This window comes from Notolepis coatsorum (assembly GCF_963971535.1).
Source record: "Notolepis coatsorum genome assembly, chromosome: 10".
Taxonomy (NCBI): Eukaryota; Metazoa; Chordata; class Actinopteri; order Aulopiformes; family Paralepididae; genus Notolepis; species Notolepis coatsorum.
The window spans coordinates 19,208,945-19,224,291 of NC_140174.1; the positions used below are offsets into that span (position 1 = coordinate 19,208,945).

At 40.4% G+C, this 15,347-nt stretch overlaps 1 protein-coding gene across 1 annotated transcript in view; it reads left to right on the forward strand.

The window, feature by feature from the left end:
* LOC311236079 (alpha-tectorin-like) overlaps positions 1-15,347 on the forward strand; it is a 56,719-nt gene that overhangs the window by 32,518 nt on the left and 8,854 nt on the right. Inside the window, exons 7-8 of the mRNA XM_084323675.1 lie at positions 12,199-12,365; positions 13,933-14,181. Coding sequence (XP_084179801.1) covers positions 12,199-12,365; positions 13,933-14,181 — 416 coding nt within the window. The remainder of the gene's footprint in view (positions 1-12,198; positions 12,366-13,932; positions 14,182-15,347) is intronic.

The following is a 15,347-nucleotide window of genomic DNA, read 5'->3' on the forward strand; positions in this document are numbered from 1 at the left end:
TAGATTATGTACGTCTTTCATGGCATTGCAGCATCCGCGCAAGAATAGGCTGTATGTTTGTAAGGCTTTCCCATCCTCCGACTTAATAGCTGGCCATGCAAAGATTTTGTCCATGTAAGCGGATGCTATGACGTGCTCGTTCCCAAAGTGTTCCTGGAGTAAAGCCTTCGCCGTAGCATATCCAGTGCCATATGTTGACAACTTTTGACTAGTTGTTAGGCTGCCCCCTGGTGTATTGATCCAAATAGTGCAGGCAATCAACAGCATTGTCAGTCCTCCTTTCTATAGTCTGTTCAAAGGACTGTATAAAGCCATGGTACTGCAGAGGGTCACCTTCAAATGGTTGGATGTCTCTTTTAGGCAGTGAAGCAATGCATTGCTGATGCACCAACATGGAAGTGAGGTCGTTTTGTTTTTGCATAATAGACATTATGTTGTTCTGCTCACTGCTATTGTTCCTGGAAACAGGTTGTATGCCTCTATGCAAAGACAATGGAGGCCATGTAGTCTTTGGGACCGTGCTCTGTCTCGGTGTGAGCGCTGGGTACTCTGTAGCGTTTGAGATCACAGTCTGGGTCTGTGTGAGTGCTGAGGGCTTCTGGAGGTATTTGGCTCCGTCAGATTGCCTTTGCTTTGGTCGTGTGCCTCCAACATATGCAGGTTGTCCTCTTCCATCCTTGTGTGATACAAATGTCTCTGCATTAATGTTGAGGCCCTTTTCAAAGTAGGATTCCATTCCATCCGATTTACGAGAAGCAGCACTCCACACCCCTGACCCAGAGGTTCTCAGAATATTTAGCCTTGCTGCCGATGCAGCTATGTCCACTTTCAACTGAAGTTGTTCCTTTTGTTTCTTTATGTGAGCTTCCTGGTCTTCAAGAGCATGCTTTTGTTCAAGCAACTCTTGCCGAGCCATTAAGGCGGCCATGTCGGCCTCGGCTCTGAGACGTGTGGATGCATTCGAGGAAACCTTTGATCTAGAAGATCTTGAACCATAATTCTTGCTACTATGGTTGGATATGCTGTCCCCTGGTTGAACATCCTCTTGAGCATAACGAGTACTGTGCAACTGAGGCCCCGTCACTTCCACATTTCCCACACCCCCATGCTCTCCATTTTCCTCCTCTGCAACCTCATGCTGCTGTATTTCAGTAGGCCTGTTATGAGCCTCTAACTGAGGTGTGTTTCCTTTGGTTACTGAAAACCAGGCATTAACATCGCTAATGAATCCATCTTTATGTTTATTGACCTTTGAGAACCAGTCATTTTGTTGTTCTTGTTCATCGAGTGGAATAAGAGGCATCAAACAGTTATGAAGTTCATTAGCATTGTCAGACACTTGCATCAAAACGTCAAGTTGTGCTTTAACCAGTGCAACATTTTGCTCATTTTCCATGAGCTCTTTGACAGAGGTTATCAGACGTTTTATTTCCTCCACTTTCCCTTTGCATTTCTTTTGGAGTGATTCGACTTTATTTGCAAGAGCTTTTGCAGTGAGAGTTATTTTTCTCTTTTCTTTGTCCTGTTTCCCAACATTTGAATCACTCATTTTGAAAGCACAAGAAAGTTATCACAAGTTATGAGAATCCAATTCCAATGTTCAATGCATTTGCAAAACCCGCCACATATATCAGCCACAGCAAGAGAGCAGTGCAGTGCAGCGCACGTTAATTGTTTGTTGTCACACACACATGATAGAAGTTTTGCCCGGCGGGCTGCGCACACACATCCACAGCGTGTTTCAGCATAATAACAGTTAGTTAGGTAGAACCAGCTCAAAATTGTTCCAAACGAACCAACATGGGTCCACACTGCGCAACGGGTCGGGTTACATTACCGCAAATCCGTTGACGTATGCTGGCTCGGTCCGGTCCTTTGTTCGTGCGTGCGTGCGATCATCCCATTGTTTACATGCGCGCGTTGCTCCTTTGCTCCTTGTCCAGTAATGTCTGACTTATCGGGACCTTTCGTGGATCCAATCCTTCGTTTAGTGTCGCGTTTGCTGACAAATATATGGTGACTATCCAAACATAATGCAGTCACCGAGAGACTAACACAGGGAAATAATGGTACCTGCCAGACGCGCCGCTCGCCACATAACCACGGATCCAGGATACTGTGTTTGGTTAGTTTATTGTAGTTAAAAACAGTTCATATAGTATCATAAAATAGAATGAGTCACGGTTTGATTCATCATAGTGTAGCGTACGTGCGGTCAGCAAAGTGTGACTTCCCCGTTCACTCCCTCAACGTTACTGTCCCAGAAACACGCCGGTGAACAGCTGATTTTACTACTACGACACCACGTGACCCATTTGTGAATGACGTGACCCTAACAACCCGAGTTGTGTATACCTGTCACCAACAATTACTATTCGATAGTCACTGGGAACTATTAGAATATTAATTGACCCCCCCCCCCCCCCCCCACACTTAATAGTGAATGTGAGATAATCAGACAAGCGAGCTATACTAGGCTTACTAGGCTGGGCTACTCTGCTTCACATAATAATAACAATAATAAATTGTAACTGAGGGGTACAATTCCCTGACTGTATTAAAGAGTATAGTATATTAAACCACTACTAGTTATGTACTTTAATTACTGGCCATACAGTACATGAATATATATGGTGAACACCCACACAAGAATACGGCAATGACACATAAAGTACTATTTAGAGGGTATTTATTATTATCAAGCAAGCTGCAATATGTAGCGCACGCAATTGGTTATAGCTCCGCTCCCGTTATCGTTAATTTCGTTTAAAAACCTTATTTGGACAGTACCAAAAGAGACTAGACCACATCGTATGTATTGATAAGACCTTCTACTAACTATATCAAAAGACAACATGGTTAGGGATAGGGAAAAGACGGGAAAGAAACAAGAAACGGCAAAGCTAACGGCGCAGATTGAAACTCGGTCAAAGACAATGACAGGCGACGCTGTGGCAGATCCGTTGGTGAGCCCCGGCGCGGGGAATATAGAGGAGAATACACAGGGACCAAGGACAACTGGCCCCGAGATGGAGACAACAGATGACAACATAGCAGGAACATCAGAAAAAAGTACCGTGAAGGAAAAAGCAGGCGATTTTGAGAAGATAATAGCACAATCATCCATCGGATCCCTCACTGCTCCAACAACATCAACTGACACAAGCAGTTCAGTTGCACAGCCCGACTTCAACTCTCTGACTACCCTGATAAAAGAACAGATGATCGCTTTCAAAGCACACGTAGAAGAACAGTTGGTCGCACACGCTGAACACATCGATACTAAATTCGAAGAGGTTATGAGAGCAGTCACTTTGCTGTCCGTGCGAATCACGACAGTGGAGATTTCGGTGACAGAAAACACAAAAGCAGTCAAAGCGAACGAAGGCAGCTTGACAGAGATGGGAGAAGAGATGGAAAGAGCTAAAGATGAATATCGGAGGGAAATAAAATTGCTTAAAAACGAAGTGATGGAGAGGCAACTAGAAACCCATCGTTACCACAGGCGGAATAACATCCGCATTGTGGGGCTTGACGAAGCAGTGAACTGCGAAGACATCAACTTTCCAAAAGAGTTATCAACGATTTTGGAAAACTCCGATCCAAACAAAGTGCCAGAAGTGGAACAAGTTTACAGAATTGGTTCCCAGGGGCAAAGTATCAACGGGCCGAGAGTCATCATTGTCACTCTGCGGAAAACTACAACAAGGGATGACATCATCAAATATGCTCGCAACCAACGTGGGAAGCTGAAGTATGGTGATAAACCAATATTTATCTACGAAGATTTGAGCAGAGAGGCCATCATCCGACGTCAACCATACAAAGAAGTGATGCAAAAGCTGTACAAAGCCGGCTACAAGCCAAGGCTAGCATATCCGGCGCTGTTATCATTCTTGGGCACCAACGGCCGCAGGTCAGGTCCATATACACCCTTTGAAGCTGAGGATTTCCTGAATCAAAATGCAGCAAATAACCCAAAGCATGACGAAAATGCCGGAATCAGTTAAGCCTCTCTCTAAATATATACCAGTGTTGGAATTACTTTATTGTGTTCATCAATGAGGTCATTCCACCAGTGTTGGAATGACATTGTTGTGTTCATCAAAGTAGCAAACGATATGCAAGTCGTCTATAACAAAGTGTACTGTGTATAATACGATTCATAATACATTATAATTTCAATCTCTGGTCTCTGAGGGGACAAATAAATATCAATGCAAAAAGATCTATCTGGAATATTCTAGGTTTATCGCTCAAATGCCCTGGGTCTCTTAGATCATTCTGGAATGTAAAATAGTCTAGGCACTAGTATATTCTACAACCTTCTAGAATATTAGGCACCATGACAACGAAGCATACAACTCTAACAATAACATTCGGTGTGCATACACATAGCAGATAATAAATTAAATGAAGTGCAATCAGTCCTTAATAATACTTTAAAATTAACCACACATAAACGTATGAGCACAGCAAGGTTATTCTAACAATTTAAGTAATCACTCCATTAAAGGCACATTGAAGCGCGAAAAGGCGCTGCTTTTCTATCTTATCTAATCAGTTAAATCGGTTCTAGTGGCTTCTCCACGTTGATAATTATTTATCTCTTATTCCTTATCTATATCTTTCCATTGATTTTTATTTTAATTAATTTTTTCTTCTCATTACTCTATATTTTTTAAATATATTTTAACTTACATTGTTCTTTTCCAATGTTCTTCACATTAAGGTGTCAATATTACTCTATATTTTTTAAATATATTTTAACTTACATTATTCTTTTCCAATGTTCTTCACATTAAGGTGTCAATATTGCTCTACAATCTTTTCCTTTTTTTTCCCCACACGTTGGTGGAGGGTTCAAAGGAATATGTCGATAAAGGTTTATTCTCTTTTTTTTTTTTTTTTTTTTTTTTTTTATCTTTAGGTTATTTATCACAATACTTCATTACAGTAAGGGAAGGTGCAAGACCAAAAGCGACATTCTATTGTAATAGAATGGAAATGTTAGATCCTATGGCAATGAGCATAGGAAAATTAGGATTACAATGCTCAGTTTGGGCAATCCGGTGGACTATGGGAGAAAGTCAATTGCGGAGGATGTGTTCTTGGAACACAGGCATGTTCGACTTTCTGGGTGAGGGGAAAATAGGGGATTTTTATTTGTACATATATATGTTTTTAAGCTCAGCTCTCAACGGGACCTCATTAATTGGATGTGCATCTATTGTAGCTTCATACTCCAGAAACATTACCAAAAACTACACGAAAACATGCATAGACTATGGCTAGTTTGAATATAATGGTATGGAACACCGGTGGGATAAACAAACAACACAAGCGCAAAAGTGTGCTTACACTGATGAAAAAAGAACATGTGGACGTGGCTCTATTAAGCGAAACGCACATTTTAGAGGGAGACATAAATACGTTAGCGGATAACATATACCATAATATTAGTCACTCTTCTTTTGCTACGAGAACTAGAGGGGTAGCCATAGTCGTCAGACGCAAATTAAATATCGAATTGAAAGGGGTATGGTCGGATGCTGAGGGGCGCATAACTATAGCTAGGATCATACACAATAACAGGAAAATTGCATTGGCAGCGGTATATGCCCCGAATTTGTACGAAGTGGGTTTCTTCACTTCACTAACAGGAGAAATGTTAAACCATCCCGAGTACTCATATATAATAGGTGCGGATTTTAATGCCATTTGGAACCCAAGGATGGACAAAACTTACCTTTCCTTCTCCAGCGAACAAAATAATTCATCTAAAGCATTAAAAGATTGGTCGAAATCAACAGGAGTAACTGATTTATGGCGTTCACTTAACCCCATGACCCGCAAGTACTCCTGTCGTTCGGCGAGACACAACACACTATCCAGAATTGATTACGTCTTTGCATCCCCGAGAATATTTGATAAATATGAAGTGGAAATGACACCCAATGCGCTATCGGATCACTGCTACTTAATCCTGAAAGCAACATTTGGTACACTATCTACCCGGGCCCCAAGATGGCGTTTTAATTCGATGCTGCTTAACAACAAGGAATTCATTACACAAATTAAAGAAGCTCTCACAGTATTCCTACAAGATAATGCTAACTCGGTGCAAGATCCCAGAATATTATGGATGTCGGTAAAGAATATGATCAAGGATTTCTCGGATAGATTTACCTCCATATTGCGCAAAAATCAAAACACAAAACTGTCTGAAATGGAAACGCTTTACTCAACGCTTTTTAATTCTTTAAAATACAACAACTCTACTAGACTAGATAACCAAGTTAACATTCTAAAGACAGAGATCAAAGCAATGTACAGACAAAAATCGGAATTGCAAATACGCAGCACTAGACAACAGCAGTACTTCCAAGGTTCTAAACCTAGTCACCTATTAGCCATGCGACTAAGAATTAATGCAAAATTTGCAGATATAACTGCCATTAGGAAACAACAAGCTCTAGTAACAGAACCCAAAATAATAAACGATACATTCAAAGAATTCTACTCTGATTTATATAACTCAGAAACGACCTTTGATCAAGACAAATTAGACACATATCTTAATCAAATTACTCTCCCTAAACTTACGGATGAAGACGCTAAACAGTTAGAAGTACCGATCACATTAGAAGAACTCAAGAAGGCCATATCCGGAATGAAAAACGGCAAAGCTCCGGGAATTGACGGTATCCCATCAGAAATGTACATTTCTTGCTGGGACATATTTGGACCCTTATTACTAAATATGATCTTATACTCAGTCAAAGAGGGAAGCTTCATTGAACACCAAAATACCGCACTCATTTCAGTTCTTCACAAAAAAGACAAAGACCCCACTGAATGCGGTAGTTACCGTCCTTTAAGCCTCCTCGGAACCGATGTCAAACTGTACTCTAAGATATTAGCCATCAGATTGCAAAAGCATATGACGTCTTTAGTTCATCCGGACCAAACAGGCTTCATAAAAGGTCGCCTGATCAATGATAACATAAGGCGAATACTGCACGTACTAGATACAGACAAAGAGGACATCACACCTAAGGCGATACTATCCCTGGATGCTATGAAAGCATTTGACAGGTTGGAATGGTCGTTTCTATGGGCAGTATTGGAAAGGATGGGGTTAGGAAAAGGTTTCATTGATATGATTAAAGTACTATACAAGGACCCATCGGCCAGGATTACAACAGGCACATTCATCTCCGATATCTTTCCGGTATCACGCTCAGCCAGACAAGGTTGCCCTCTTAGTCCCGGACTATTCGATCTATCATTAGAACCTTTAGCACAATTTATAAGACAATCCCAACACATAGAACCAATAGTAATCAAGGGCACACATCATAAAATTAGTTTATATGCGGACGACGTAATATTGTTCATGCAAAACCCCAACAACACATTGCCGCTTATACTCAAGTTGATAGAGAACTTTGGTGATTTATCGGGATTTAAAATAAATTGGCCTAAGTCGGCTTTTCTTCCTCTTAACACCAGTGCAAAAAAAGAGACAACCCTCCCAGGTGCGATACCCATGGTCAAACATTTCAGATGCTTGGGTGTGGAAATATTTCCCACCATAAGACAAACGGTGAAGCACAATTACACAAAAATACAGAACAAAATCAAGGACGACCTGGACAGGTGGGCAAAACTTAAAAACTCAGTACAGGCAAGGGTATCAATAGTTAAGATGGATGTATTACCAAGAATCAATTTCTTCAGCTCAATGCTTCCGTTACCTCCTCCAGAGGGCTACTGGAAAAGATTACAAACCTCCACATACAAATTTATTTGGAATAACAAACCACCTCGCATAAAAAGATCCACCGCACAGAGAAATAAAGCAGACGGTGGCATGGCAGTCCCAGATTTTTTACAATATTTTAATGCCTTCACATTAAGACCATTGAAGAAGATATGGTTTGACCCCGAGGCTTTGGTATCTTGGAGAAAATTAGAAGAAAACATAGTAGCCCCACAGAGATTGAAAGACATAGCATACACTAAACTTTCAATCAAGCATTGTGAGCGAGAATTTGGCCCAATAATAACCCATGCAATCAGGACATGGCGGGAAACACAAAGGAAATTTCCTAACCCTCAAGTATGGCATAATCACACTCCCATATTCAATAACAATGCTCTCTTAATGGGAAAACGACCTATAAGATTCCCTATATGGGAAGAAAGAGGCATACACTCATTAGGGGATATTTTTAATAACAAGGGCCTCTGTAGTTATGTCGAAATATGCATAAAGTTTAACCTCACCGAGTCCACATGGCTTTTTTACATACAGTTACGACTTTGTATGAGATCTCACGGTGTTCCATTACACATACCAATTGAACACCACAGATACCACAAATTTTTCTATGAAAGAGATACATTGGGAGGTTTTGTATCAGGTTTTTATTACCAATTACTAACGTCCTCGTATGAAACCCTTCAACTAGACAATGTCTGGAGGAGGGATATACCAGACCTAGAAAATGACTTTGATTGGCAAGGAGCCTGGGCAAATGTCCGACTTACATCAAGGAACCCGGATCATCAACAAATCAATCTGAACTATATTCACAGGACATACTTGACTCCTATAAGGCTGTGCAAAATGGGGCTTATACAAGACTTCAAATGCTCCCAATGTACAAATGGGGACGAAGGAACATTTATGCACATGTATTGGGACTGCCCACCAGTTAAGGCATTCTGGAAAGATGTGTCCCAACAATTATCAATACTCGTATTTTGGAATATACCTGTACACCCCGCGGTATTGCTATTGAATGATGTTTTTGAGTTTGCAGTGAATCCACAACTAAAAAGATTGGTTTTATCGGGTATCACAGTAGCTAAAAAACTGATCGCATCACGTTGGTTTCAACCGGAAAAAATGTGCCGGAAAGTGTGGTTTCTTACATATCTCGATGTGATATATCAAGAAATATCTACAGCAAGAATTCTGGGGCTCAATGAATCCAAAATGTCAATGTGGTTAGAAGTGGTGGAGAGAATAAAAGCTAGCCTATAATGGTGATGTCTGGTTAGGAGTGAGGGATAATGGAGGTACTATCCAAGAGGGGGTCCGGGAGGGGGGGGTTTGAGCTGGAGCATATGTGTGTAGGGTTTTAGAAAATAGGTATTAGGGGTATATTATATACTAACATTTATATAATTGTAACTTCGCTGGATATACACTGTATACGGTTAAAATGTTATTATTGACTATTTTTGTTTTATCCTGTTTCTGTACTTGCATATATTTTAACCACCTTTACTGAAAGTTTCATTATACATTGTGTGTTGAGTACTGACTTTTAATAAGTTTTGTTTTGCAATAATAAAAAAAATTAAAAAAAAAAAAAAAAAAAAAAAAAAAGCAAGCAACGTTAGGTTACAGATTGAGAATTATGCTCGCGCTTGTATGGCGAAGAACACACGTAAAGTAAGTCAAGAGCGTAAGTCAATGAGAATAGTATGAATACTAGGATGGGTCTAAACGGACGCCACCTGTGGCATAGCAATTACATAGGGCACACTAGTACCAGCTGGAGACACTGGGGGGTTCCCTCCGGGTGTAAGGCCGGCCGGGGGTAGAGGAATGTTCGGGTACAAAGTCTGGGTCAACGAGGAATAAAGAGGCTCCAGCTATGGGAGTCGGTACATGTACTCCCTTGATCGGCAGACAAAGCAGCAGTTGTAATCCAAGATGCTCGAATAGCATTGACGACAGCTAGCCAGCCTCTTCCTAGAGGCGGGCCCGAGTGATGATCCTCACGGGGGGTAAATCCCAAACGATAGTGGAATCCACGGTACTCTCCTCCAGCGGTAACGGTACCAAAGCAATATAATCCAACCAGAAATGGTTCTGCAATCGCCGGTGTAGATTCTCCTGTGCACTATACTTCACATTAAACTAGGTTGAACTTGACGTTACTTCACTAAACTCTGACACTTTTACTATCCTATTCGCACATGTTCTAAGTGCTCTATTTAGACGCAAGGTTGCTCACTTCACTTGCACGTTGACTCGTGGTGAAGGTCTTAAGGTTTGAACTGAACTACTGCTGTTTACACCTGCGCCGTATTTATACGTAAGGTGACAATCTAGTCCCAACCTGGTCACTTTGGTCCTGAATTACTGCACTGCCAAAGGCATGTTGTAACATGCCCCAAACTCGCCCACTGCACCTGTCTGAGTACGAGACTGCCTGGAGCCTGGGGGGGGGGGGGGGTGTCCAATAGGAGAGCGCATATTACTCTGGTTTGTACGCAGGTAAAGGGATATTCCGTGTATATATACAAATAATATACAGGGGATATCAAACGATATACAAATATTATACAAGGGATATCAAGCAGTAAATATATATATTTGGTTTAATCTGACCCTTTGTAACAATAAATAATAATAACAACAATAACAATAATAATAAAAACAACTATAATAATAATACTTAACTCATTGGCTGCCAGCTATTATCCTTATCCTGTGGTAGCTACTACCACGCTGTAAACGATGGGAGTTAGTCACCTTGTTTGTAGAGCTAAATCTATATTCTATATTATAGCCATGGATACAATACTATAGTCATTTGACATTGAGTTTCTTCCGGTCAAGATGCAAAAAAGAGAAACATTTTCCATCCATACGTTCCTGTGTTATACCGTGGTGAATATAAGTATGGTTTTAGATCCACAACATATGGATCGGAGATATCTGACACGCTTCAATGTAACCCGCAGAACCGTTCGTATTGCCCGACAAGGAAAAATGTAACCCGAGACCTGGGGCTAGGGATGGGTATGGTTAGGATTTTATCGATACTACTACTCTTATCGATACTGCTTAACGGTTCGGTACTTTATCGATACTCTTATCGGTTCTTTTAGATTATTATTTTTTTTTTTATGTATACATTTATTATTTGAACGGCTTAAGGCCATATCTGTACTTGATGGTTGTTTGTTGTGTTGCATATATGAAATAAACTGCAATCAAATCAAATCAAACCCCCCCCTCTTAAAAACAAAAACCTGAGAAACCTGAGTGTTTAACCTAGCCATCACCATCAACATCATGCTAAAACTGTGAAACAAATGTCCTACTCCCCTAAAGAAAGAAATACATAGCAAACATGACTCAGTTATCCAATAGTGCTGCTGCTTTTTATTTTGTTAAAATCTTTTAGTTAATAAGACTAAAAGACTACAATATGACTACAATGATTTCATGACGGCTTCCTGTCCTTGTTTTTCCCGTTTCCGGTGCTATTTACGGAGATTTTTAACGTCACTTTTTCAACAACAGATTGCTGCTAATTAAACACTTCATGGAAACGGAGTAATGTTAACGTTATGTCGAGTTCATACGTGTAGTGTAGTATGAACTCGGCATAACATTAACGTTAGTCCGTTTCCAGTGTTGCTGCCACCGTTGCATAGCAGATGGATGGTACTCTGTTAGCTCTGTAGCTAATCCGCTCCTAGACTACCGATAGCAGTATCGATAACGTCGGAGCTTATCAATACTCTGGTTTTTTCTAATTTAGTACCGGTTCCCATTTAGAACCGGGTTTCGGGGGGCATCCCTACCTGGGGCCGTCCCACATAGAAAGATACAAGGGTAGAAAGGGTGTTCTATACCGCTGTCTAGCGTGATGCAGCCAGTATTGCACCTAGGCATTCTCAATGCGATTCCCAATGTTAATGCCGAGTCAGTGGGCCTGTAATGAATACAAATATTGAATAAAAGAAATAACGATCAAATAACGAGTATACTCGTTGTTGGCGTCCAACGATTGGCGGCCAATAACGAGTATAATCGTCATTGGCGGGGAATGAGTTAATAATAATACATAACAATAATAATAATAACAATAAAGAATCCTAAATAATAATAATAATAATAATAATAATAATAATAATAATAATAATAATAATAATAATAATAATAATAATAATAATAATAATAATAATAATAATAATAATAATAATAATAATAATAAAGAATCCTAGATAATAATAATAATAATAATAATAATAATAATAATAATAATAATAATAATAATAATAATAATAATAATAATAATAATAATAATAATAATAATAATAATAATAATAATAATAGCACATGGCTCCTTTATTCCTTGCGTTTTGCTGTTTTTCCCACAGAGCAATGGGACCCACTTCATTTACCAGAACGTCATCCAGGGCGATGTGGACACCCACGGACACCCGAGCATCATCAGCCGCCAGAGGGACATCCACCTGCGCTTCTGCTGCGTGTATCCCCTGACGCAGTCTCTCTCCATGAACATTGGCATCAACCCGTTAGAGAGGTGAGAGCTTCATATCCCCTGAGCCAGTCTCTCTCTGAGAGAGGTGAGAGCTTCATATCCCCTGAGCCAGTCTCTCTCCATGGGCATCAACCCCTTAGAGAGGTGAGAGACAAGCGTCTCATGTGGCCTTCATACACCCCCCACCCCAACCCATCATTGTCAACAGAGGAATCTCCGATGAAGTACATAGCTTAGTCAGAACCCGCACAAACAAAGGTGTATTGCAGTTGTAAAGTTAACCCCAAAATCTATCTAAATCTAAACCGTCTTTAAAGGAACATGCCGACATTATGGGAAATGCACTTGCCGTCTTCTCCAGAGTCAGACAAGTAGATATCAATTGTTTCTCTGTGCGTTCAGTAGAAAGCTATCTGGCTGCAACCTAACCTAGCTTAGCACAAATGAAATGAAGCGGATATGGACCACTAGCCTAGCTTAAAACTCTGGGAGACAGCTCGGCTAGCTGGTCCATATTCCGCTTCCATGTATTTGTGCTAAGCTAGGCTAGCTTGCAGCCGGATAACTTTCTACTGCACGCAGAGATGAGATTAATATCTATCTTCTTGTCTGACTCTGGACTCTTTAACAAGCAATGTAAGCAGCACTTCATTTATTTACCATTACTCCAATTTACAGACTTTAGATAATTAGGTTTGAAAACACTGTTTATTTGAAAACGTCAAACAGACTTACATGGTTCCCTGTTGCAAGGGTTCATGTAATGTAATGGGAAACCTGTTTGTGTTCAGAGCAGAGAGATTAGATCTAGCGTGTGACTCGCTGTCGACACAAACACAGGTCCCACAGCTACAGAGCCATGGAGGCAGAACACTACACCCGTTTTCTACCCAGAAGACAACACTGCTTCTTCCCGAGTCGTCTAGTGAGAAACAATGTATGTTACAGGATTTCAGTGATTCTGTCCCTTGTTTGTTAGTGAAATGCATAAGGTGTCATAGGGATGGGCATCGATTTTCAAATAGTCGTTTTTTGTTTTATGTGTGAAAAAAATTGTTTTATGTGAAAATGTTTGTTGTTTCACTAAGCTCACACATTTCAAGCATCATTGATGTAACTTTCAGAATGAATGCTTTTATTCCTGGAAGATACACCAGCTTGGTCCGCTAGCGTTAGCTGTTAGCAATGGCAGCAGCCAGCTAGCTCGCTTGTTTTAAGTAAAAACTAAACCATATGTTGACATGGGGCGGGGCGAGGTTCAATTCGTATTCAAATAATTTTCAGTGACTTATCGAATAGCACATTTTGTTTACTAACCAATGCTAGTAAATTAAAATCAACAGATGACTTTATTCGACTGTGTCCAGTAAACCCCTCACCATGACCAAGGAGCTACATCGTACATGACCTTAAATCTGAAACTCAAACCTCATTCAAGTTCAAGTTTTGTTTTATTTGTCACATTTAAAAAAAATAAATGTTTTTATTTGTACAAAAAAATGCAAAGAAACTGCAAAAACGAGGTAGAGATGTAGTGCAAATCTACCGACTAGAGTTGTTGTGCCTCTGAATCCTAATCATACCGTGTCATTGTCGTCGCCACCTGTAGCCGCTTGACCAGGAAGCTTCCGTCGGGGCTGGGCCACTACAGCCTGAGGATGGTCGCGTACCAGGACGCCGCCTTCCGCCACCCGTTCAGCGGCGCCACCGTGGAGGTGGAGGTGGACCAGAGGCTGTACGTGGACGTGAGTGCCGTGGGCATCGACGGGCAACAGATCTCCGTCGTCCTGGACTCCTGCTGGGCGACGCCCGTCAACATCCCCAACCACCCCGTGCGCTGGGACCTCATCGCCTCAGAGTAAAGAGAGCTTCACTGTGTTTTAGAGCGTCTGTTTCTGAAACAGCAGTGAATATTCAGTACATCACAATGTCTCTCTCAGGATACTGTCCTGTATACCGTAGCTCCTGGGGTTGTAGTTGTAACTAGGGATGCTCGATATTGGCTTTTTTACCGATACCGATATACCGATATTGTCCAACTCTTAATTTCCGATACCGATATCAACCGATATCAACCGATACCGATATATGCAGGGTTTCCCCTCCCAAAAATGGAATAATTTCAGGTAATTAACATTACATATCTCTTGTTGTGGAATTAACACAACATTATGCATACTTTTGACAATAAATTAAATCAGAATTTGTTCTTACTTGCTTGCCTGGGTAAATAAAGGTTATAGGAATGTAAAAAAAAATAAAAAATATATATATATAAAAAAAATTGAAAACCGATACCGATATTTTCCGATATCACATTTTAATGCCGATATCGGCCGATAATATCGTTAGGCCGATAATATCGGACATCCCTAGTTGTAACCCATGTGTTACGGCTGCGTTGTGTTCTGGTGTGTGTGGTGGCATTAACCAGGCAGGAGGCAGCACTGGGTCTCAGGATCTTTTACTGGAATTCTGTGTGACATAATATCCAATGTACAAAAGCGTTAGGTTTGGTGTGCAGTGTGTGTGCACTAACTTCTTTTCACCTTCTCATTTGCATCCAGAATGCAGTGTTACAAATTACACAATTATCATATATATTGTGTTGAGCAAAAACAAAATTCTATTCCATTAACAATCCTAACCAAATGATTAACCAAGACCCATATTATATCTCTATAGCAAATGTGAAAATAAAACACATCATAATCACAAACAGTAACATTAGAGTAACATGTAACTCTGCTCTGTTATAATCACACCAGCCAGACTCAATTTATTTAGCTAAACTGGTGTGGATTAGCTACTGTATAAGGCTATTAAACCTACAGTCTTTCATTTCACAGTAAAATCATATAAAACGTTTTCAAAAGAAACAGACACAAACATCTCCATACCTGTGTGACATATATCCAATGTACTAAGCGTTAGGTTTGGTGTGCAGTAACTTCTTTTCACCTTCTGACAAACACAAGAATGACAAAAACGTCAGCTGTGTTTCAATACATGTAATGAAAAAGA